Source organism: Aulonocara sp. 'chitande type north' Nkhata Bay, linkage group LG17 (genome assembly GCF_057382095.1).
Source record: "Aulonocara sp. 'chitande type north' Nkhata Bay isolate Kocher_YH1m ecotype deep benthic linkage group LG17, A_spYH_male_GT1.1, whole genome shotgun sequence".
Lineage (NCBI taxonomy): Eukaryota > Metazoa > Chordata > Actinopteri > Cichliformes > Cichlidae > Aulonocara > Aulonocara sp. 'chitande type north' Nkhata Bay.
Window position 1 is genome coordinate 6,591,472 of NC_141360.1, and position 25,870 is coordinate 6,617,341.

The 25,870-nt window shown below is 41.9% G+C and overlaps 1 protein-coding gene across 1 annotated transcript in view; it reads right to left on the reverse strand.

Moving 5' to 3' along the window:
- Window positions 1–2,148: 2,148 nt before the first annotated feature.
- The window catches only part of raver2 (ribonucleoprotein, PTB-binding 2), a 97,949-nt gene continuing 74,227 nt past the window's right edge, over window positions 2,149–25,870 (reverse strand). The window contains exons 5-16 of the mRNA XM_086268203.1: window positions 23,716–23,907; window positions 18,172–18,292; window positions 13,402–13,484; window positions 13,178–13,276; window positions 11,514–11,625; window positions 9,610–9,968; window positions 8,171–8,279; window positions 7,527–7,708; window positions 6,725–6,835; window positions 5,730–5,831; window positions 4,274–4,492; window positions 2,149–2,785 (exon numbers count right to left, since the gene is read on the reverse strand). Of these exons, the coding sequence (XP_086124329.1) occupies window positions 2,645–2,785; window positions 4,274–4,492; window positions 5,730–5,831; window positions 6,725–6,835; window positions 7,527–7,708; window positions 8,171–8,279; window positions 9,610–9,968; window positions 11,514–11,625; window positions 13,178–13,276; window positions 13,402–13,484; window positions 18,172–18,292; window positions 23,716–23,907 (1,830 nt within the window). The 3' untranslated portion in view covers window positions 2,149–2,644. The remainder of the gene's footprint in view (window positions 2,786–4,273; window positions 4,493–5,729; window positions 5,832–6,724; window positions 6,836–7,526; window positions 7,709–8,170; window positions 8,280–9,609; window positions 9,969–11,513; window positions 11,626–13,177; window positions 13,277–13,401; window positions 13,485–18,171; window positions 18,293–23,715; window positions 23,908–25,870) is intronic.

Sequence of the window (25,870 nt, forward strand, 5' to 3'; positions counted from 1 at the left end):
GACTTTTCAGTTTGTGCAGGTATATAAAGCTGCTGCTGTATTCAGGGTTGCACCCATGTTCTCAAAATGAACTTCAAAGAGAGGTTTAGGGGAATGTTTTGGCCCATCTTAAAGTTTCATAGCCTTTAAATGGCTAATAAAATAAAAATAATGATAAGAAAAGAGGCGGTCTGATAAAATGGGGCGGAGCTGTGAGATGGGGAAGTTGTGCGACAGTTTTCACTGACTTCACTGTAATCTGAAGACCTGCGACATCACGGAGCACGTGAGAGTCCATTTATTGCAAACCACAGAAAGCAGACAAAGACGGAACGGAAAACAGGAAGGTGAGCTTGCGTGTTTATTGCCCTTAATTTACCGTTGGTTTTTTTTCCCCACTGTAAGAACAATCCTGACATTCAGCACACCCGTCACACAGGCGGCAGCAAACTCACACCAGATTACTTGGACTAAACGAGTGTGTGAACATTATATATCACCAGTCACTGGTGTTCACACTAGTTGGGAGCGTGTGTTTTTCGGTGTGGCTGCAATAACAACATATGTATTTTTCTGCACAGGAATATTAAAAAAAAATAATCGATTTTGTTTACACTGCAAACTTCTGCACAAGTTCTACATTCAACCTTCCAGCAGGAGAAGTGGGAACCTTAGTTATTGCCAGTTTGTTAGACACAGAGGGCCGCATGCACAAACCTAAATTCCAATGAATCGTAAAATTATGAATAAAAAGTAAAACCTCTCCTCTGTAATGAACACTGCACAAATTGCCTGGATACTGCCTGTGCCACAAATATCTCACCGGCAGAAAAATGCACATTAAAGTGGACCTATTATGGTTTTCTTCATCACATACAGCATCTATGCTGTGACAATAGTGTGTGCTCATATGAAATATGAAGACATTTTCAAATAATGAGGTATTTTGTTTTTGAGGACCAATCAGAATAAAGTCGATCAAAAGAGGGGGCGTGGTCTTGTTTCAGTCAGGGGATGAAGCCCAGTGTAAGCCTGTAAATCATGCAAAGCTACTCTAGCAGAGTCCAAGATTGTCAATGGTGGTAATGAGCAGAATAGGTCCACTTTGATAATTTACCCCAAAACACACACATAAAAAAGACCCTCCCTACAAGCATGAAATTAAAGTGCAGAAACTCACATGCAAAGCAGCATGTTAGTAGCATCTCGTGTGCAAAAAAAAGAAAAAAGCTGAAAACCGTACAGACCATCTTATACAGCATACAATCTTACTGTTTTATTATAACAGCGACTTATGCAATATGCACACCATGCAAATGTATCCAAAATGACTTTCAAATGTCACTGCCAGTTAAATCTCTCAGTAATGACTAAATGCTTTTGTTTTTGGCTAAAAACAAACCGCTTATATTGTTTTTTAAAGGTGATCCTGAAGCTGTTTCACCACTGCCAGCCATCAGTTGATCATTTCATCCAGCTAAGATTTGCTACTCACGAGAGAAGCAACAGCACATGTTTTTTAACAGCGATTTGAGTACAAGTTTATTCGCAAAAGCAAACACACTCGGAACCTGCTTTGATTAGTAAATTACTTGAATTGCCTTGTAATATTATTATATTACAAATATATAACAGTATAGGTATAAACAAAACAAATCAGACACTAAAAGGTTTTACCTTCATTCATGTTGTACAACAGGCTCGCAGAGGAGCTCAGAAACATCCATTGTATGTGATATTGTCTGTTACACATGGCTTTATATATTCTGTATTACACTGCACTATTTACACCAGCCTTTTATTATCCATCCAGTCATTGTAAGAAAAGTCCATTCATTGAGGGAAGCTTTAAATTAAGGGCTTTGATTGGTTTAGGCCCTTTGTTTTCCTGATGTGCTCCCAAACCTTGGGATTGAAATGGCTGACATTTCCTACAGATACAGCAGAGCGGCACACACACACGCGCATAAATACGCACACACGCGTACTCTAATTCTCGGGGGGGGGGGGTGTTTAAAGAGTAACCTGGTCTAATAAAAAGAAAAGAGAAAAAAGAGGGAAGCGAGAACAAAAAGATGTCAGACTGGCTGACAAATCAAAGGGCGAGTGTGCGACATCAGACACGTTCAGTCTTTTGAAAAAAAAAAAGGGAGACTGGGATGTGGGGGGGGGGGGGGGGGGGGGGGGTAGCTGGCTGCATGGCCAGTCCTAAGACAGTTTCAGAGGCAGACGGCGGGCCGCCCTGCTTGCAAATACAAAAGCTGCTTGTACATACAGATGCAATATACTTCAATTTACATGATATATTAGAAAAATTGTACAAGATAATAGTAGTTAAGTACAGTTAACACACTGACTGTGAAACAACAGCTTAAGTTAAAGAGTTAAGGCTTGAACAGGACAAAAATAACACTGTGTGTATATATATATATATATGTGTGTGTGCGTGTGTGTACATACGTGCCAAGATCAAAGAGCACTATGGCTTCATTTCACTCGAGCCATCTGCAAACCTAAATCTTTCAAACTCAACACTGACTTTTGTAGGACTGCAAAATGGCAGCCACAGAAAGGCCACTAGAGGGAGCTGTGACATCCAGCAGACATCCAGCTGTTTGCGCCTCCCTCCCCTAAGCTTTTAGGCTTCAAGGTGGTTCGGTTCAAACTAGAGCCTCTTCCTCTTAAAGTAGTCAGCGTACTGCCCCCCCAGGCCTTGCGAGTGCTGCCCGATGTAGGCCGCATCGGATGCTGTAACTTCCTGCACTGCCAGCTGAGGATACTCCCTCTTATGGCCCCTCGTCTGGTTCTGATGGGTTAGAAACAAGAAGAGAACGGGAGGCAGAGGTGAGGAGGGATTATGGACGTTTGACCTGGACGTGTATGAAAACACTTATAGTTGGAAAGTCACCGATAAAAACCATATATTTCATTTTCAAATACTAAGGAAATCTTTTTTTATGATCATGAAAGGGTTTATTGTTTATCCCGGGAATATTACTCTTGGTTTCAGACCATTTTACCAAAAAATATTGTTTTATTAATTTAATTCATCTCGGGACTTCGGTTGTCCACCACTATAAGTTTCTGTGGTCACTAAACATTGTTTTCTGCATCTTACTAAAACAAGTGCAGCCTTGCTAACGATCTGCAGGAGATTAACCCTAAATTACTGAAATGATCAACTAACATAGAAGGTCGGTGACAAAGAAGCGTACAGGTTTGTGCAATTTTGACGAATAAGCAAAAATCCTGAATTTGCATGCATTTGTGTGTAGTAGCACAAACAAATGCAAATCTTTGAGGAGATGACGCTTAGCTCAGACGTCTGGCCCCGGTCTGTTTACGTCACTGTGCACTCTCTCTCGCTCTGTGAATCTCTTCCACCTCCGTGTCTCCTTGAGTGGCTTTAACGGCCTTCAACTATGCAGGGAAAAACATAAATAAAAGCTGCACTGAATGGTAGTCTACTGGTTGACTTGGTTGAGAGAAAAAAGAGGAAATAAATTTTTAGCAAGCAGCCTTTATAACACTGCACTGTTTGAAAGCAGAAACGTGTGGAGCTACTTGCAGCTAATGCAGACCAGCACAGACCTTCAAATGAGAACTGGTATTCAAATCACTGGCAGCACTGACATCAATCTGTACACGTCACACTGCTGCCTGGAGCTCAGCTTTATTGTTTTTAGTCACTGTTTTTGTGTTTGTTTCAGTCTAAAGTGCCTATTTCCTGTTCTTCTTTCACATTAAAAGGCCTACAAGGAAAGGAACCGATCCTAACATTTGACCCAGTATAGCAGCTTTTAATTTGAAACATCTATGCAGGGAGCATAGCATCCCAGCAATTTCTCTGCTTTTATTGTAAAGCAGTCGCACCCTCAGCAACTCTTTTTTTAAAGCTAACCACAGAAAAATACTCCTGCAGTACAGACAATAATCTCTACACACATTTCTTATACTAGCAACAATTGCCCTACTACACATAAAGGCATACAGAAAAGGTTAGCACAATATATCACTTTTCAATTCAGCAGGATGAGCAGCAACCCCCTCCTCCCAGATCCCCACTGTCAACAACGAGTGCAGCGCTCTAATATCAGAAGCTGTGGAGGAAACAACAATTCAACATTTCACTTAGCTGCAATATGAAATGTTGAATTGTTGTTATTTGGCCCAAGACGAGTGTGTCATGATTTCAAAAAGAAATGAAAAGGAAGGAGAAAAAAACCCTAAAAGAATGGAGACAAAAAAATGAGTTTCGTGTCTCATACGGGATCATGGATTGTTCTTTACTTACATAGTAATAGGTGTTCCAGTCCGCAGCAGCGGTGTGTGCGTGTGTGACAGGGTTCGGTGCGGCCGCAGATGGGTGCGGTGCCCCGAGGAAGCCCGGCATTAAGGGCAGCGTGCTGTAAGCTGGGAGCACGGCGGCGGCAGGTAGGACGGCCGGGGGAGGAGCCGCGCCATTACTGACCGCGTGCAGAGACACTCCCAGAGGCTTACACACCTCCACCTCCTACAGGAAACACAGAAACAAATAGTAGTAGCTTATTTATTGATATGATTCAAAGGTATACTCAGGACACCAAGGAAAATGGTCTCTGAAGCCGTTTTTTGTTGCCGTGTTACTGTTTAGGTGCTGACAGAATCTCATAACATGAGAAAATAATTGACAAAAGTGTTTTATTCATGTTAGCTTTTCTGTCCTCTAGTGTCTGTTATGAGGCACATCAGGTAGGCTCATTCAACCGGCTTCCCGTCACAGGGGCTTACTCTCCGAGGCAACCATCCCAAATCAAAATACTCATGCCGACATATACACAGCTCAATGTAACGCCTTTGTCAAATGATACGAAGGATTTCTCAGGCAGAGTTATCAAAATTTCCATGAGCTCAGGACGCCAGGGTCCAAGCTAGCTGTGCAATAAGATCTATGACATCATCTTCTAAGAAAACATCTTACATGCAGTCGTGTTTCCATTACGTCAGAGGACATTACTTTTGCCTTATACGTATTCATCCTGGAGCCTTACCCTAATTATTCCACCAAAAAGCATTTATGATTTACCTCAAAGAGACTTTTAGTCCCCAAAAGGGAGGCGAGTCCCCGATTCATCACAACGTGAAACTGATCTATGTCCCCCCCACAGGTAATGCACATATGCTCACATCCTCCAGCAGCAGCAGATAAGCCTGGATTTGGCTGCTCATTGTGTGTGGAGATGGCTGGCATCAGCTGCTGGGTGCAGAGTGATGCGTTCCCTCTAACAGGGTATCGGTGTCGCCGAGAGGTCAACCTCTCCAAATAAACATGCGGATGAACTTCATGTTAGTGCCAGTGCGTGTAGATAGCTTACACTCTGTCTGCAGGATAGGAAGCTGCTTGGATTTTTCAAGAGCTTCACTTTGTATCTGTGTGTATGTGTGTGTGTGTGTCCGTATGGTCACGGACAATCTAAATGAGCTTATCTTACCCTAATATGAATTATTTGTATGTTCTAACTAATTTAAGAAGACAAATGAATAACTTGTGTAAAAATGCTTATCCCTGGGACACGCTGGGTTCGTTAGCTTTGCTGATACATGCATGATAACTGAAGTGAATGGGTACGGAGGCTGTGTGTGTGTGTGTGTGTGTGTGCTTGTGCACAGGATTTTGTTTTCTCTTCTTTTCCAAGCAGCTAGTTGAGGGCTAACACCTGGCCAAGGGAGCCATGTGTGTTTCAAAGAGTTTATAGTGTGTGTGTGTTTACCTTGCTGGCGTAGCCCTGATTGGCTGTTGCTGGCTGGGAGTAGTATTGAGTGACTGCCTGCATGTAGGAACTGTAATCTCCATAGGTGGACACAGCTGGAGTCTAGAAAACAAGATTTCACATCCATTGTAGTTTTGTTGTGGGTTTTTTTACACTGCTCAAAAAAATTAAAGGAACACTTTAATTTTCAAAGGAACAAATTAGATCTCAAAGGGAAAAAAAATCATGCTGGATAACGTGTTAGGAATAAAAGGATGTGATGGAAATGAAAATATTGACCCTGCAGAGGGCTGAATTCAAAACAAAAAAAATTTTTTTTTTTTAAAAGTGAAAAAATGGCAGCGGCCAGTAGACTTAGGTTGTCCGTGTTAAGGGCCTTGTCTCTGGAATCTCCTTCATGTTCTTAAGACTGTGCTGGGAGACACAGAAAACCTTCTGCCCATATGCCATCCTGGAGGAGTTGGACTACACGTGCAAACTCTGCAGGGTCCAGGTATCACCTCACGCTAACAGCAGCGACACTGACCCTAGCCAAATACAAAACTAGTGTCAAACAGTCAGAAAAGATGAGGAGGGAAAGACTGTGAGTGACCTCCAGCTGTAAAACAATTTCTGTTTTGTTAGTTGTCTCATTGTTCCTCCTCCAGTGCACCTGTTGTTAATTTCATTAACACTAAAGGAGCTGAAACTGATTAACAACCCCCTCTGCGACTGACCAGATCAATATCCCAGAAGTTTAACTGACCTGATGCTGCACTGATTGAAAAGTGTTCCTTTCATTTTATTTTTTAGCACTGCAGCTACTTTTTGTTAGTTGCAAAATATTTTATGTTGCTTGCACAAAGAACACATTTACAGCAAACTGAAGTGGGCCGGACTCTGATGCGAGGATGAAGAAATGAAGGAAATACATTTACATGGAAATACATGGATCAAACAAAAAACAACACGTGGCACAAATCCCACACGGTCACAAACAGGTGTGTGTTTGCCACCTGAGTGTGCTCCTTGCTGTAGTCTGCGGCCGTGCTGTCCTGTGGCGCGGCCGTGCTGTAGCTGTGGGCTTGTGCCGCCTGATAGTGCTGGTACCACTGCTGCATGGCCTCCTACGACACACACACATTACCAAGCATGAACAGTGCTTTCTTGTCTTTGCGTGATTGTTTTGGTTTTTTTTTCTTTGCCACCTTTCAATTTTATGAGTCTCATTAAGTATTGTTCCTGCTCTCCAGCGTTTCGTTCCTCTGTCTTTGTCTTTCCAGACAAATTAAACCGACCGTTTTATTGGTTATCTAATCATGACTCATTTGTTTGGATGAGTAGAGTGTAATTAACATTTCAAATGGGGTTTGGTACTTGCTGCGAGCATCAGATATGTCACCTACTGCTGGAGGAGGAAGAAGCGCAAAAAAGAAAGAAAGAAAGATGACAAACAAGCAGTAGAAGGGCTTTGGGACTTGTTCTGAGTGGAGTGTTAGGTGTGAGAAGGAGAGCAGGGACAGATGGAGACACGCAGTGCTCACTGCCAAATCCACTCTCATTCTGTCTGTCCAAATATCCATACCCATTCCCATCTCTTCCACCACCCTGCCTCCCCTAGTTACAGCTCATCCTGTCTCTGCTGCACCCATCCAGCCGCGCTTTGTGTATCCATCCATCTACTCAGCAACACATGCATCAATAGCATATTTGAGGCCCAGTAATGCCTGTTCACACTAACTGAATGTACAGACCCCAAAATTCAGCATTCATATTTGTGTGTGTGTGTACACACGTGCATGTGTTGTAGGGCAGCACCTGTGTGTATGCTTGGTTGTACTGGCTGTAGTCAGTGGAGGAATCTGTGGTGTACGGGGCAGCGGTCGTAGCTGCTGCACTGTGGGAGTAGGAGCCGGAGCCCTGGGAGACCACAGGAGCGACTGAGCTGTTGTAAACTGCAGCGCTGGGTTGTCCTCCCTGGGCTTTGCTGCCCACTGAGCCTATGGAAGAGTAGAAGGGAGAATGGACGACAAATGATGTGTTAATAATCATAATGATGTGGGTTATCACACAAACTGCCCTTTTTTGTAATTTAGTGTATTTTTATAATATTTCCCCACACCTCTACACAATAAGTTAAATATTGGAAGAATTAGAGACAATTCAGTAAATAGAGACAATTATAATCTAGAACCTGTTTCATGTTGTTCATGATTGAGATGCTCTTGGACACTTCGTACGTGTCTGATATGAGGTTTCCAACTGATTTTATTCATTTTAGTGTTTAAAACTGATCTGATTAACAGAGGTGGTAGAATTGATCACCGGCTGACCTGAATTGCTCTTCTTGAATAAAAAAGCTTGACTAATAAATGAGCACAAAATGCTTTTAAGTGCTGCAAAAGCCAGGACGTGAACTCTGGTGCAAAAACTTTATGGTTGTTGTGCGATCGTGTGCTCACCTTGCAGAACTACTCCTGGCATTACACTTGCCAGGTTTAGGTAAGGATTAGAAGGCAGCCTGACTTCTTTAGGAGGATCGCCCAACAAAGAACTCTGTCCACTGTTTACCTAAAGAGAGACAGGTGAATATAAAACGTATTATTCACACTGCCACCAACAGGAACTGCAAATAAAAATCAGGTTTTCGTTTTTAGAGGTGTTTGAAGGCAATTACAGCTACTTTGCTTCATCTTTATTCCAAACATGTATCACATTGTGGATTTAATGAAAAATACTGTGCTACACAAATTCTAAAAAATACTGATTATACAAACTTTACATGAGGCTCTAAAGCTGACTTTTGTGAGCTACTGAAGAGCTAAAGTGATGGTGGAAACCTGTGAGGATTGTCCTCTCTAGTAATTACACTTTCTCTCTATTAAAGGGACTTCAGAGAAGACAGTACTGGGACTGGAATCGTGTCCCCTAAGAACCTCGGCACTGTGATTATTTCTGTACACAGACTTATAAGAGATAATGATGTTAGTGTAGTCGTACTGTATTTAATCCTGGCCGAGTCTAGGAGATTTAGGGAGGTGTTTTAGAAAGAAAACAGGCAGGTGGGTACAGGTTGCATTACAGGCATTTTCCAAAGGTAAAGCGCTCAAGGGACTGAGGCTGTTTATTCAAAAAGCTCCCTTGATATTGTGTGTTGAGGTTAAAAGCAGACAACACTAATCAGGAATAAATACTCCCTCCCCCCAAGAGACAGAGAGACTGAAGGGTAGAAGGAGTTAGGACCATAACAAGCATTTCTAGAGATAAGTTACAGATCGGTTTCACGGAAAATATCAACAACTTGCATCACAGTTGGAGTTCAAATATTAATTTGTGCAGCAACGTACACATAAATATAGAAATTCAAGAATTACACCAATATCTCTAGAAACTTCCACCAAACATTTGATCAGGCGACAATTATGTAATACTGACAACGAGGGCCAGGTAATGCTGCCTGGTTTGTGAGTCTGTCAAATTACACATTTTGAAATGTTAAGACTGTATATAAATGATGGACGTAGCCAAGGGGACATCATCAAATGCTTTGTGAGCATTTTGACTGTCGCCATCTTGATATCTTTTTAAAAGCACACATCCAATTAAGGAGACGATCCGAGTAAGCGAGAGCACTGCAAGGTCATAATTTGGCAAATTTTCAATCACAGGGTAGCTCCGCCCTAAAGCATCCAAAAATCAATATCATGTTGTATTAAGTAAGAACTGAAACGGTGTAATGATTAGAACATGTTTTACTTAGATCATCCATCAAATGAGACATACAGGCCCAGTCTAGGTTTATAACTGGACTTCCTTTCAGACTTGGAAGGCCATCTTTTATTTACAGTCTAAGTATTTTGTATTTGCTTCACGCATGCAGATTTTCGGTCGGTGTCCTCACCAGGGGGCAGCTGTCTGAGCTGTTGTGCTGGCCTGTTGTCGTGTAAACTCCTCCAGGGGGTTTAGGCGGAGGCGGGCCAAGGCCCGAGTTACTTATACCCAAGGAATAGCTCTGTCCCTGCGGTTGGGCGCTCACCATCGTCCCTGGAGGAGCTGGCTGCCTGTTGTCACAGGAGGTGGAAGAGGAAGAAGAGGAGGAAGAAGAGAAGGAAGCAGAGGGGGTCGTAGTCACAGAATGGGTGCTGTGGCTAGGTAGGTCTCCTCCTACAGCCCGACCCTGGAGGTACGGCATGACACCTGCTGCTGAAACCACTACTGTGGCATTGTGGGTAGATGCTGGAACTGACTCCTGTCCCAACTCTGTAAGGGGAGATGACAAGAAAGCAAAAAAAACAAAAAAAACAGGAGGAAATGAAAGGAGAGGTGAGTGATAACAGAAAGTTGAAATTCAAGAAACAGTAAAGTAAAAACATAGTATACAGAAAAAAAGGAAATGAAATGAAGGGAAATAAAGGCACGGTTGGGAAAGATGCCAGATAAACATGCGAAATGGCTTTCACAGATGACCATCAGTGTCTCCGTCTCCTCAGGACACAGACGAATCGCTCAAACGGCTGGAAACTCCGCCTGGCCGTCTCTGCAGAGCCAGCTGTAATATTTGAGAGCAAGTTTCCCGCTCATACATCACTGCTTATCGTGTTTATTTACAGCCTGCCACTTAGCTCTCCACAATCCCAATATTTCACTCACTCCAGGGTTTAATAACACAAATATGTACACATGCAACATAATCCCATACAAATGCACACAGGCCAAAAAAACAAACAAAACACAAACATATAAGTAAAAGATGCACACACACACTAAACGTGAACATACGCAGTGGCACTTATTATAAATCCAATATTGCTGTGACAAATGGCCTCCATCGCACAATAAACGAAACCGCTCTAACAAGCCTTGAGCCAACATTCCCCAGCAGACACGCGCACCGACAAGAGACACGCACGTTCGTATGCAAAATTGCAAACTCATGCATCCAATCAAAGAGGGACACACTCACAGTGGTGCACATGGGCATGATTGTTTGTTTTTATGCACATAAAAAGTCTGCGGTATATCATTTCCATTTAAAACAACACAGCTTTTCTCAGCTGGAGATTTGAATTGTAAATCTGCTGCAGCTTCCTGCTCCGCACTGTAACGTACAGCTGGGCGAAATTCAGCAGTCTTTACAGGGACAAGCCCGACACACGGGTCAGAATTAGGAAAAGGACCCACAAAATTTATGGCTTTCACTTTAACATGAACAATATTTTTCTGGGACCTTAGAGCCTTCATTATTAACATGTAAAATAGAACAGATTCTGGATTTGGCAGAGAGAACAGACCAAAAGGTTACACTGTAAACAGTAAATCATTGATTTTTAGAAAACTGGTACGTGGAAAAATAAAGGTGGTGTTGTAGGAGCGCTACCAAGTTAAAATGTTAATAAGGTCTGAACCAGCGACCTTCACAGACCTTGTCAAGCAAATGTGTAAACCGCTGCACTCTGGAGCCACACAGTTAGTTAAACTATTAATATGCTCCCTCTCAAGAAAAAGACAAAAGTAGTAGAGCAAGAAAACCAAAAACAAACACTAAATTAGGTATTAACCAAAGCCTGAATGCTTCAGTGTGATTTAATTTGTTTGCAATAATTAAATGAACTCATCTGATCAGGGTGCTTGTTACTCATTTACCTGCTATTAAGGGGTCGCCACAGTGGGTAATTAACATTTTGATTTCTTACACCGGACGCACTTCCTGACACAACCCCACAGAGATTTGTGTCTACTCTTAAATTGTGGCTGTTTAGCGTGTTAGGTAAACGTGTAAACCACTACATAATGGAACCCGTTTACCTGTAGGAGAGTCTCCCAGGAGGCCTTTCCCCAGCTGCACGAGGCCTGGAGGTCGCAGAGACAAGGCTTTCTGCATGAGCAGTCTGGACGGGTCCCCGAGCAGACTGGAGACCTAATAAAGGGGAAATGAAAGAGGAGAAGGAAGAGTATTACAAAAAAAAAAAAAATGGAACAGAAAAGCAAAATCAAAGAACAATATCATAAAAAACAAAATTGGAAGAGCATGAGCGAGATGGTCGTTATAAACCAAACAGAATCCACCATGGAGGGCTGTGCTAGCTATACAATGGTGTGTAAAGCAGATCCAGAGCATCCAATCCACAAAGGTTTTAGAATTACCAGGACCTGCTCACAGATTTCTCAGAATATGCAGTCTCATCTTTATAAAAGTCCAAGTGGCAATCTCCGGTACTGAAAATGAAGCCAGCGTTGAAGTTCCCAGAACTCTAGTTCCTCCAAGACCAACACCAAGAACGAGTCATTCCCCATAGAGTTCAAATGCCCAACTTCAGAGATTAAATTAAAATGTCCTCACAAAAAAGAAATGAATAAAAATTAATAGTAATACTTGGATATTCCACAACAATTACAAAGCAATGAAACTAACTCTTGGGACATGGAACTTCACCTCTTTGGTTGGGGAAGAAGACAAAGCTAACACGTGAGGCTGAGAAATATCATCAGGCTCACCTCAATGTACAACATGGGCTCTCGAGCCTCCTGGACAAGGGCTAGACTTAATGTTCCAAACCGGAGTTGCCCTTGGCAAGAGGAGGTGTGGACAGACTCTTATCTCTTGCAGTCTGACAGAGCAAAGCGGATTTTACCCGTCAGTCAGTCTCCCTACAGGCACATATGGTCACAAACTGGGTAGTGACTGAAAGAACATATACAAGGGGTGCAAATGAGTTTCTGAAGGGTGGGTGGGCTCTCCCGTAGAGTTTGGCCATTCAAGTAGGAGTAGCAGAGCTGCTACTCCTCTATATCGAAAGGAGCCAGTTTATTTTGCTCAGGCATATGACTTGGATGCCTCCTGGGTGAGATATTCTGGGTATATCCTACAGGGAAGAGGCCTTGGGGCAGACCAAAGACATACTAGAGAGATTACATCTCTGGGCTTGCTTGGAAACACCTCAGTGTCCCTCTGGGTGAACAATAGGAAATAGGACTGGGTTTAACTGCTTAGACTGGAACCTGGACCCAGATAAGCATGTAGAGGATGGATGGATGGACATGCCAATTGAAAGCTTAAAATGGTCCTCCTTGTTAAAGTTATGGGTTGATTAAGTTTTTAAAAATATGTAGAGATAGAATCCAGTATGCATTGCAATCATTCAGCTTAAAAAAGAAAAAAGATAAAGAAAGAAAAAAAAAACATCAAATACTCCAAACATCAGTACCCATGACATTTAACTTTCACTTCAGCAACACAAAAAATATGCAAATGAAAACACAGACAGAAACTCATCACCTCAAGGTCTCACTTTAAACAGAAAAGGAGAAGCAATTAGGTTGCATGATTTCGATGTGGTTTCGTTTTCCCGTGCATTAAGTGCTGGAGATAAAAACATAAGGGCACATATGCACATGCCCCCAACTATGTTTAACCCTCAGCACTAGCATATGCAAATCATCACACACAGACACACAAACAGGTGTCTTACGCTGCTGATGCGTTTGTCTTTGATGTGTAGAAGCTGTTGCTGTGCCAGCTGCATGTGCAAAAGGTTCTGGAGGACTAGTCCATTTCCAAACATAGCATTCTGCAGGGTAAAAGAAAAGGACATCAGAATACGCGCACGCACACACACACACACACACACACACACACACACACACACACACACACACACACTAAACAATTCAGAGATTTAGATGTTAGTGTGACCTGGTGTGCTTTTCCCAGTGTGAGCAGGGCTGTAGTGAGGGGAGGTCTGAGGAACGGCAGGCTGGTGTGACGCCCGTATTTTCCTAAAAACATAGTCAAACAACAAAGAGAAACACCAGAGCCTCCATTAGTGATTTGCTTTTTTTAAAGTCTCCACCAAAGTACTAATCAATCATCATCTCAACAGGCACACACAGGCGAAATTACAAGTCAGACAACCGATCCATCAGTCATTTACAACACATTTCAAGCAATCACGCAGCTGGCTGTTTTATAACAAGCACCAGTAAAGCAATACTGGGATATTATGCAAGCACAAAGCAAATTACCTCCCACATAACTTTAACTTTTTTCCCCTCAAAACTTAATTTCTATTTTGGTGTTGAAGACAGATTTTAAAAAGAGCTCTAAAAACAAAAAAATGTAAACTCCTTTATATACCAAAATATTCTAGGGTCAAATGTGAGGCCATCTGTCCAATAGATAAGCTTGGCCCAAACCGGCTGATGCAATAGGACAAGGAAGTGCAGCAGCAAATCTGCAGCAGAATGGCTGAAGAGTAAAAACAATCTAGTTGTTGTAACGGCCTGACAAAAGACAAACAATTAAGCAGATGAATTTGTGTTAAGCTCACCAATAGATATTTCATCTTAAGTACTTTTGCCCTTGTATGTATATACAGTGGGGCAAAAAAGTATTTAGTCAGCCACCGATTGTGCAAGTTCCCCCACCTAAAATGATGACAGAGGTCAGTAATTTGCACCAGAGGTACACTGCAACTGTGAGAGACAGAATGTGAAAAAAAAAATCCATGAATCCACATGGTAGGATTTGTAAAGAATTTATTCGTAAATCAGGGTGGAAAATAAGTATTTGGTCAATAACAAAAATACAACTCAATACTTTGTAACATAACCTTTGTTGGCAATAACAGAGGTCAAACGTTTACTATAGGTCTTTACCAGGTTTGCACACACAGTAGCTGGTATTTTGGCCCATTCCTCCATGCAGATCTTCTCGAGAGCAGTGATGTTTTGGGGCTGTCGCCGAGCAACACGGACTTTCAACTCCCGCCACAGATTTTCTATGGGGTTGAGGTCTGGAGACTGGCTAGGCCACTCCAGGACTTTCAAATGCTTCTTACGGAGCCACTCCTTTGTTGCCCGGGCGGTGTGTTTTGGATCATTGTCATGTTGGAAGACCCAGCCTCGTTTCATCTTCAAAGTTCTCACTGATGGAAGGAGGTTTTGGCTCAAAATCTCACGATACATGGCCCCATTCATTCTGTCCTTAACACGGATCAGTCGTCCTGTCCCCTTGGCAGAAAAACAGCCCCATAGCATGATGTTTCCACCCCCATGCTTCACAGTAGGTATGGTGTTCTTGGGATGCAACACAGTATTCTTCTTCCTCCAAACACGACGAGTTGAGTTTATACCAAAAAGTTCTACTTTGGTTTCATCTGACCACATGACATTCTCCCAATCCTCTGCTGTATCATCCATGTGCTCTCTGGCAAACTTCAGACAGGCCTGGACATGCACTGGCTTCAGCAGCGGAACACGTCTGGCACTGCGGGATTTGATTCCCTGCCGTTGTAGTGTGTTACTGATGGTGACCTTTGTTACTTTGGTCCCAGCTCTCTGCAGGTCATTCACCAGGTCCCCCCGTGTGGTTCTGGGATCTTTGCTCACCGTTCTCATGATCATTTTGACCCCACGGGATGAGATCTTGCGTGGAGCCCCAGATCGTGGGAGATTATCAGTGGTCTTGTATGTCCTCCATTTTCTGATGATTGCTCCCACAGTTGGTTTTTTCACACCAAGCTGCTTGCCTATTGTAGATTCACTCTTCCCAGTCTGGTGCAGGTCTACAATACTTTTCCTGGTGTCCTTCGAAAGCTCTTTGGTCTTGGCCATGGCGGCGTTTGGAGTCTGACTGTTTGAGGCTGTGGACAGGTGTCTTTTATACAGATGATGAGTTCAAACAGGTGCCATTCATACAGGTAACGAGTGGGGGACAGAAAAGCTTCTTACAGAAGACGTTACAGGTCTGTGAGAGCCAGAGATTTTCCTTGTTTGAGGTGACCAAATACTTATTTTCCACCCTAATTTACGAATAAATTCTTTACAAATCCTACCATGTGAATTCATGGATTTTTTTTTCACATTCTGTCTCTCACAGTTGACGTGTACCTCTGGTGCAAATTACTGACCTCTGTCATCATTTTAAGTGGGGGAACTTGCACAATCGGTGGCTGACTAAATACTTTTTTGCCCCACTGTATGCAGAGTATATAGGATTAATTAGTCATACTTCCTGATGATTTAATGTTTATCATCCACTGATATGGTCTCTTCCTGGCATTAGAGATTTACTTTTCAGGACTTGAGTGCAAATCACTTTTGCAATGCTCTTGGTCTTATTATTTTCTGATTTGCAATCTCCAATTAATTTGTTGTCCAGTACACTTCTCACAGTAAACACCTCCAAGGCCAGCTCTCGCTGTGAAAGTGACACCCCACTTGATAGGACATCCAGTGAGAAGTCTTATCACACAGAGTAATGCATTAACAAGTTTCCTTTTGCTCCCCTTGAGCAATACCTCCTGTAGTTTTCTATACCCTTTTTAAGGGCAACTACATGTTTGTAAGGAGAGACATTTGTGCTTTCTTTAATGCACCTTCTTTAAAAATACATCACAAAATCCAGTGCAATGCCAATTTCTACATTCAACAGACTTCCTGTTTGTGATTCATAAAAACAAAATCGATCACACTGATCTGCACCCATGCCACAGATGCACAGCCTTTCTTCTGCTTCTTTTGTGCATGCGTGGTAACACAAGCCTTGGTCATAATAAATGTAAGCGTCAATGCTAATGGTAGCTTCCTCCAGAATAAGTAGAGAAAGTTTAACATTTAATCAAGATCCTAATTTTAGACTTTAATTGTGCATACTCTTCTTTAAGAGAGCTCCCCCACCTCTCTCATTTTCTCTCCTTCCTGTTCTCATTTCTTCCCCTAATGTCACACGATTTCATTTTAATACCTGATTAGCCATTCATCAAATAATGAAGCCACTGCCGAGGTGATTACAGTATATAGGAGGGCCTGGCAGAGGGAGACTCATTCAGCGGAGCTTTGATTGCCAGCCATGCCCTGTAGTCATGATCTAGTTTCTGCCCAGATCATTATCACCAATTTCATCATTTTATATTTGTCTAAATGTTCATATTGACTTGTTGTATAGTGCTTACATTTGTTATCCCACCTCCCAATGGAATGTTTATGCCACAGCTGCCCTTAATTAATAGCATTGCTAATTACCTTTTATGTTCCTATCATGGTTAATCTGCCAGTATGCACAATAGGCCTGTGACATCGTCCACAATAACACCAGTATAAATTATTGATGTGATATAAAAGTGCCATATGCCAACATCAAGATGAGCAGTTACAAGGTTCAGTTACTATAATTATTAAGTGTTAGCAGTTATTTTATACTTATACTTAAAATTTTACGGGGAAAATACTGCCTAGGCTATTTTCATGCTTACATTTGAAAATGCTCATCAGCTAGTTACATTTATAAATGCTGCCAACTGCATGCTTTTTCTAAATTGATAGAAATATTGATACTGCATAGCATTCTTTAAATATTGTGACAAAATGATGAGCTTAAAAATCCCCCACCCATAATGCGGAAGCTCTTAATTAAAATTTTAATGCTAAAATACCATAATTTTTAAGTTTTATGGTTTTTCAAAAAAGCTGAAAAAATAGTAAACCAACTGCAGAGGCTTCTGAGGCCTGAAGCTTTTCCATTCCTGCTTGATGCAGGTTAAAAACATTCTGGGCATTTCATAATGCCCAGAATGTTTTTTAGATGAATGACAGCTGTGGACTTCAAGCAGACCAGTTTATCACCTGGAATCTTTCCCTGTGGAGCCATGCAGGTTCAATGTGAGGAGGATACATCTGGCACCATCTTATAGCATTAAGCAAACGTGTATGCACCAAAAAGCTGTTCTAAAGCTGTACATATCATTTCAGCATTAATAAGGCTTTGACAGATGTACAAGCTACCCATGTCATGTGAACTAATGCACCTGTACACCTACAAAGAAGCAGTCTTTTTCAGATTTGATTGGTCAGATGAAAGTATAGTTTTCCCCTTCAACTCACCTCAGTCTTTTATAGTGGAGGATGATGTTCATTTGTTTTTTAATTGCATTATAGAGTTTTAACTTTCATTTTCAGATGCCACAGCCTGCGTTCAGTGTTCCTGAGCCAATGCTTGGATTTCCAATTCACTGTCAGATAATCCACTATCCAGATGTTAGGTGTTTTTTTGTTTTTTTCCCAGATGTACAACTTTTTCAATGTTGCCACAATCTCAGCTAGCATGTAGCATGCTATGCTAGCATGATATTTAAAGAGAAACCACTTAAAAAAATAAAACACCAGTTCTAACTCCTCATATGTTGCCTTTCTTTTTTAAATATATATATTTTTAAAAAAATCGAGAAACAGAACTTTCATCATACAATGTTTAAAAATTATTTTGGAAAAAGAATTCACAGGTTTTAGGCTGTAAATTTTGTGACACCCCATCCTCAGGATTTTCCCGCCCACTCAACGTTTTTAAGGAAATCATCATCATGCCAACACACTTACCAGGAACATAGGAACAGCCAGAAATACTTTTTACATATTTCTGTACAATACTTTCGTTTCACAGATTTGAAATGTAGACTATCCAGCATACCTCCTCTTTTCCCAGTGTGGTACGGTCTCATGAGTATCTGCAGAGCAGCGGGGTTCGTCATACTGGTCAGCAGCTGGGCCAAGTTTGGTTCTGGTAGCAAACCTTTCCTGTTACTCAGAATCTGGAGACAAAACAAAAAACACAAAAAGCAAGTGAGTGCAACAACACGTGACTAGATGTGTGCATGTGTGTATCTGTGTATGTGTGGAGTACAGTATCTGTTTTGATCTTGTCATTAGGAGCCCCTGATGGCTTAAGTAATCATTACACTAGCTTACATCATCAGGATATGGCTGCAATGTCAGCAGAGGGGAGACAAAAGAAAAAAGGCAAGAAAAAATATAAAAGGACAAAGCTGGGAAACGACAGCAGCAGGAGGGAGAGAAAGGACGGGGGAGAAAAACAAGGACGAGAAAGTGTCTGAAGGAAAAAATGTTTTTTAGAGACTTGGGAAGGCCACTTTTATTCACAAGTTTGTATCATATTTGAAAAACAGCTTTTTTCACAGTCTGCTGCTGTGCTGGAACTTGGCTAAAGACGCACATTATGACACATTACATGACTGCTGCCTTTCCAGCATCAAATTCTGTGCTGACACAAGATGACAGCTTATAGTGAGATGGCCAATATTTATTTATTTTTATTAAGGTTTCAGAGGGCGTTACGGTCGTTTCAAAAGAAACGGACACAAAGAACAATCTTTCAGAAAATGTCTGTCACACATGTAGTTTAGCTCACGGTTTGGGAGCGTCTGCCTTGAACTTAAATACGACACTTCAAAAGAATATCTGATCAAAGCGCAGCTTTTTAAAATGTAATCCTGCGTCTTGTGCATGGCTTTCACAAATATATACATAACAAATAAGTCTGACGCAAGAATATCATCCTGTTATTATTTTCATTGAAATTTGTAAAGATGATTAGTAAATCATAGTACCGACAGAAAGCAATAAAATAAGGGAGAGGGGGAAGTTTGATATGCAATCGCCTAGATTGCTCATAGAAAACTGGACCTGCCAGTCTAAAAAGAAAAAGAAGAGACTCCATCTTAGGCCTGTGTAGCCTTTGGTGTTTATCAGAGCAGAGTTGTAAAAGAGGTATAAGCACCGTTGGCTCACAGCAAGAAAGTCCTAGGTGGCCTGTGCCTGTTTTCTTCCAGGAGGTCTGGTTTCTTCTGCCCTCATGCCAAGTTAATTCTCCTGTCAGTGTGAACTTCCACCAAGGCTTACAGCTGGAGCTTGTCCTCCAGCCCTGCACACTGCTTAGAATGAGTAAAATGCAGAGAGCAAATTTCTCTACAATAACACACTGACCCCACCCCTGACTGCTGTGGAATTCATTTGTTTAAAGTGCAACAGCTCTGCTTTTCCTAATCTTCTGTCATATGTACAATGGTGGATGTTCAACTGAGGCACATGGTTCCAGCTGTGAGCACAGAAGCCCCACCCACCAGCGGTTTAGGCCTTCTGTTTAGAAGGTGCAACCAATCAGGAAAAAACGTGATAAAGGGTGGGCTTAGAGGAGCTGCACCAAAGACCAGTGTAAGATTTACGAGGACTGTTTTGCATTACTACAGCTATAATATATATATATACACACACACACATATATACACACATATATATATTTGTATAAAACCTAACCCAAGTGCATTTTAGAACATTATGTTTAATTAAAGCTGAGCTTATCTCACACACAACACTTCTCAGAGTCGTTTTAAAATCTTGTTTTCTTTCCTATTGCCAATAAAGCTTCTATTTAATTTGACATTAAGCTACATTTCCTGGATCTGAACAGTTCTCTGCTGACTTGCATTTAATCAAAGGAGTTACTGTAAGGCACATTACCCCAAATAAGAATTCAATTACTCATTATGCTGAGGAAATTTCATTCAACAGACTCAAATGAAATCCTATTGAATTAGACTGCGTCAAATCGAATGGAGCTGCCCATGCTCTGGTAGATCCTCCTCAGCTCTGACAGTGTGGCGGCAGTACGCGCTCGCCGCCCTACAGACACGGCTATTTAAAACAAGCTACAGCCTGACTTGAGCACAAGTCAACGTTGTTTCCTCTCTGTCGCATCCCGGAGCCGAGAGCTTTACTGACGGGGATGGGCTGCGTTTGACTCCGTCCTGTCAGCAAGTAAGGAAGAGGAGAGTCTAGTGCACACGTACACTATGTGTATTCGAATGTTCCGGTGAGGAAAACTATTGTTTGTGTGTGCGCGCGCGTATGTGTTGAACAAGGCCAGTCATAGCTGACAGCGTCTTTCAAGGGAAGAGGAGGAGGAGGAGGAGGAGAGCTCTCTCATTTCTTTTCTTTCTGCTGGAGAAAATGTCAGCATGCATCAGTCTGTTTGGCTACTGGCACAAAATCCAGCCACACACCCACACACTATAACACACACACAGACATGCCAGGGAGGTAAGGAAGCCGCGAAGAAGGGAAAGCGAGAAGTATCGTGTAAGGGGAAAAAAGGACGAAGGGAGAAGAAAGGAGGGAGGGAGGAGGCCATCTGGTCCTCAGCGTTCACACTCACACTCGCATCACACTAACTGGAGAAATGAGAGAATCGCCTCAGACAACTGTAGACAGGAGCAGGTCTCGAGCTCTTTCTGAAGATCTGCCTTTACCAGCTGCTCACATTCACTGCAATAATGCTGAAGGGGCCTCGGGGCACTAATGTAACCTCACAGTCCTCACAGGATCTCTTTCTGTCTTACCTCTTTTTTTCTTCCCCTTTTTCTGGTCTCCTCCTCAAATCCCCCCCCCCCCCCCTCTTTTTGTTTCTTTTACCAATTGCATGTCTTCCTTCCTCCTCAATCGCCCCTGTTAATTTATTCAAAAACACATTTTCCAGCCCATCCGTCACAGCTATAACCTCTTTACGTGCATCTGATAATTCACGCTCTGCAACAGCTGTGATGCCATCAGAGAAAGAGAGACTACAGCTTTTAGCTAAAGTGGAAATTTAGCACTTATAACAGCTCGATAAGGGCGATCCAAAGTATAGAGGACACCTGCGGACAGCTTGTTGTTGCGCATCCAAGTTGCAAATAAATATTAATATCATTCAGAGACATAAAAAGATCAATAGATGAAATCTTGATGGAATCTTGAATTACACAAAATATATTCATGAAAACCTACGTGACATACTTCAAACTTCAAATACTGTAAAATGAAAAATCTTTAAGATGCTATTTCCCGACGAGCGCTATTTTACATCTTGTCCCATCATTCCTGTATTTTAAAACGTGATTACGGCTCCTCTGAGAACACTGATGAAAGCCCTGAAAACTCATCTCTCTTCATCAAAGTGACATATGTAGACGTTCAGCCTATGACAACGATCCCTCCAGGTCTTCAGCATGAGCCGCCATTAGTAGGTGCGAATCTGTGAAAATTGCTCCTCACCTCCAGCTCCACCAACGCATCCAACGCCCACCGCGAAGGCGGTAGCTGCTCACCTTCTATACAAATGTAGGTTTGATGTATTCTGATAACAATAATTATTCTCAAACCTGAGAAAAGAGAGAACCACCTACAAGCTGACATACGAGGTAGTGATGCGTTTCATTTATCACTCTCTACTACACAGGAAACACATAAACAGATATAAAATATCATCAGTGTTTGTCTTAATGACATTATCAAGAATAATTATGTGTTGCTAATGCTGGATAATCCTTGCTCTTGATTGCAAGCTAGCAGGATACTAACCTGACTGAGGTTTGTTACATACGAAACTCTCTGAATCAAGTGATTCTGACGCAGTCATTGCTGCACTGCATGTGAAAAACAGTCAGTCACGGTGGTGACTGCTTATTTCATTCACGATATGTCTACTAGCATGAAATAAACACCATCTGGACCGCTCTTTAAGTAGCCATTAACCGCTTCCCTTCTCTGTCCCTAGATTCCTTCCATACCCACGTACACACAAACCTGTCAGGACTCAGTAGCTGTAGTAAATCGAGGTACCCACAGGGATTAGCAGGGACTCCTCCTTTTGGGAACTCTCACTTCTCACTTACTCTCACTCGCTGTATTTACATGCCGTGTGCGGGTTCGCTGGGTGCATCTGTTTGAATGGGTGCACGTATGAGTGTCATAGTGTGTCACTAGCTTGTGGTTTGGTTTATTTCAGGCTGCGGGAGACAGCGGAGGAGCCCAATCAGTCTATAGAACTATAATTATCATGTCAGTGCCTCTCTGCTACCACAGCTCTGTGTAGGAGGGGTATCACAGCTACAAAGACCTTCTCGGCTAGAGGGTGTTCGTGCATGTGCTCCACGTCAAACCTCGGTGTTTCTCAGCAGCGGATGTGCAAGAACCACCCGGCACTGGCATCACAATTAGATGGAAAAGTAGCTGTGAGCATATCCGCTCTTTTTTTGTTGTTTTTCCATGAAAAGTCCAGTGTGTCAGTGTTGTAGCATGTGGTCCTCCACGTATGAGGGAATGCTACAAAAATGAGACTACTGTGACATAACGTTTTAAAATTTGAAAGTAATATTAGGATTTATGATAGGAAATAGCAAAGGGAATGTTTCAATTCATTTACAGTGACGGTGGGTTTGGAGGTTTAGGGGGTGTGGTAAGCTGATGATGGTCCAAATACAGCCAAGCAACATGGTAGAAATATTGATTCCTGGATGTGTCTGGAATCAGCTTTAACAGTAACTAAGATTTCTGCTACTGCCGGACTTGAGCTGCGGAGAGACGAGAGTCAAATCAGCGAATCGGATGATGAAATTCAAATGCATCGCACCTCAACGTTCCACCTGTGTCAGCTAAGTGGCAGTTAGTTGCCATGGTGACAGCATGTTATGTAACTATAACCAAGTGTCAAAAAGTGATGTGAACTGAGTTTGGCACTTGTTTTTCAAAACAGCTTATAATTCCACCTGGTTTAAAATCCCAGAGAGCCCTGATAACTTGCTCTATGCAGTAGAAAGAAAAAAATAAATAAAGATTTTTCCTTTAATTTGGTGATAAAAACCATGCCCGTAGATTAATAATTGTGGGCTCAGCAGCAGGTTAGAGATGGAAAAAATGTCAGAGAAATTTTCCAGCTTCTGTAGGTTAATTTGTTCACTTTAGCTCTGCACACTTCAAATGGCGTGAAAAAACCGAAAGCTCGCATTTTGCAAATCAGCCGGTCGTTTTGTGTTTAAATTGTGTTTTTATGTGGGGGCTGGGTGAAAACCTTTGCACATTTTTATGTGGAAGATATAACTGTGACATACTGACATATCCACACTAATAAATTGTGATTCATCTCTCATCGATTCTTCAAGTCTGTAATAAATACAGTACGGCTGGGGTTTATTCTAAATAACACTTTGGGCGGGTATATTACATTAAAACTGGTGGCTAGTGAACTGTTAAGATTGCTACTAAACCAATGCTGCCGCTAATATTAGCCTCTTCTTGCGTTAACAGAAGGCGACATTAAATGCCGTGTACTGCCGTCTGCGCTCTCTTCAGTACACTCTGTGATGCGTCTGTGATGCTGCTTTCTCCGTAATATACTCACCATACCCTGGGCAGCAATGAGTGCAGCCAAGGTGCTTCTCCCTGAGGTGCCAGGGGTACAGAGTGACAGACGGACCTCCTGTCCTCCCACCAGAGTTCGGTCCATCTCTATCAGCACAGCTTCTGCCTGCTCGGCGCTCTCATATTCCACCACGCCAAACCCTCGCACTGGACTGCCCTCATCCTGAGCAAGCTAGAAGAAACATGCATAAAAAGACAAAGCATTTATTCAGTAAGTCATTCTTTTAGATTTTTCTTCTGTGGCTGGGCACAGAAATGTGGGCTCTAATGTGAAAAATTATTTGAATTTCTTTTTTCCTCGTGTTTGATTCTTCATCTAAATTCCTAGTTGGCCGGGGAACCGGCAACGTCAAGACATTGGTATTGATCACATCCCACAAATTGTATAAACATGATGAATTGAGCTAATTTGTGCTTAAGGAGATCTGAAAAATCCCTATTGACACTTGTAAATGTGGAGCACTACAAAAACCAAAAGAAAAAAAGAAAAGAAAAAGAAAACAACTCGTATCTCGTGTTTTATTTTAGCTTCTTTTTTTTCTTTTCTTTTTTTTTACATGTCTTACTGGGGCAGAGTAGTCTTCTTATGCTCCCACTTATTACAAGGATTGCATTCATGCCATTATCAGATTTGTGCCTGATAATGGCATGCCTTTTGCAGATGCTCACCTGCTGGAGTGTCTGATTAAAAGCAGGCGCACTCCTGTCATGTTTGTTGTTCCTGTTAGTTCACAGGAATGCTCCAAATCTACTTAACAGGCTTTCACTAATATACAGTACACCTTTCCACTTCCAGGCATGCCACATTAGCTGTAAGATGTTAGAACTGTCTGCTCACTGGTGGGTTCAAAACATATGGAATAACCTGTCCTGGTTAAATGCACCCAGCAGGCTGGAGCGAGTTCCTTCAGGAGAAAGTGGGTCGAGTGATATAAGGGAGAAATGCCACCAGTAGCAAGAGCAATAGTCCAGCATAAAACCCAACATCAACTTCTGAAAACAACGTAAGTTCTGACACTACAAACTAACGTCATCAGCCCTTCAGACTTCAGCAATTATCTGTAGGAATAAAAAATTAATACGCCACCACTGCAGCATTATCGCCAAGAGCTGTTTAATGAAGTAAATGTATTTTAAAGTGGATTTTTTTTTTCAGTACGCAAAAGAAAATTTACTGACTTCTTATCAGCCAGTATCAGCTGCTTACTGCTTGATAGGTGTGCCCCCCTCCCCCTCACCAGAGACCTAAAAATACTTGCATTTACTATCTTTTAATAAATCATCGGGGCAAACAAAGGAGGTCAGACACGTTTTTATATCTGCACGTTCTCGGCACCATCTAGGAATAGCAATATCATTCATCTAGAAGACTGATTGGCAAAACACAATCTTCTCCAGTGGCAGTTATCTGTGCAGCCCAAGCTACCGTCATGATGCACTTTGACTAAGAAAATGAGAAGCCAGCATGAGAGGCTGCAAAGACTGCAAAGTTATCCGAATCCTAATCCGCCCAATGTTTTCAGAGAGTTTTAGACTAACAAATGCACAAATTCATGCATGTATGGGTTTTTTTCTGTGCATGACTGACAGACAGGGAAGTGACAGATAACAGTGGAGTGGAGGTAGAAGTGCTTCTCTCAGCTTCTTTTGTCAAAAAGGATAGATAAAGAAATGACATGATGTAAAAGATACATCCTTTTGCTCTTCCTACACCGCTTCAGGGATGTGCACATAGATAGAGATACACACAAACACAACCTAACATAGTGTCTGTGGAAAAGACAGCTCCAAACTACAATAATCTCCTACTTAGGAGCCGGATCGAATAATGGGCCTTTTTCAGCATATAAACTTGACAGAGCATTATTATCATACATTTATGGTCAGCAGTCAATAAAGACATGTCTCAGCGCTAGAGTGTCCTGCTGATAAAGACTGACTTCTCTGTCAAGAAGGCTGAGTCATTTCCATCTTCTGAGCTCAAGCTAAATAATGCAGGCAGGCTAATAGCTTATAGCTAATGGACTTTATCGGATAATGACTATGTCCACAAAGTAATGGCTTGTGGTTAAAACATACCACTTAACGTATTGTTAGCACTGGTTCGATTCATATGAAATACAGCAGGAATAAAA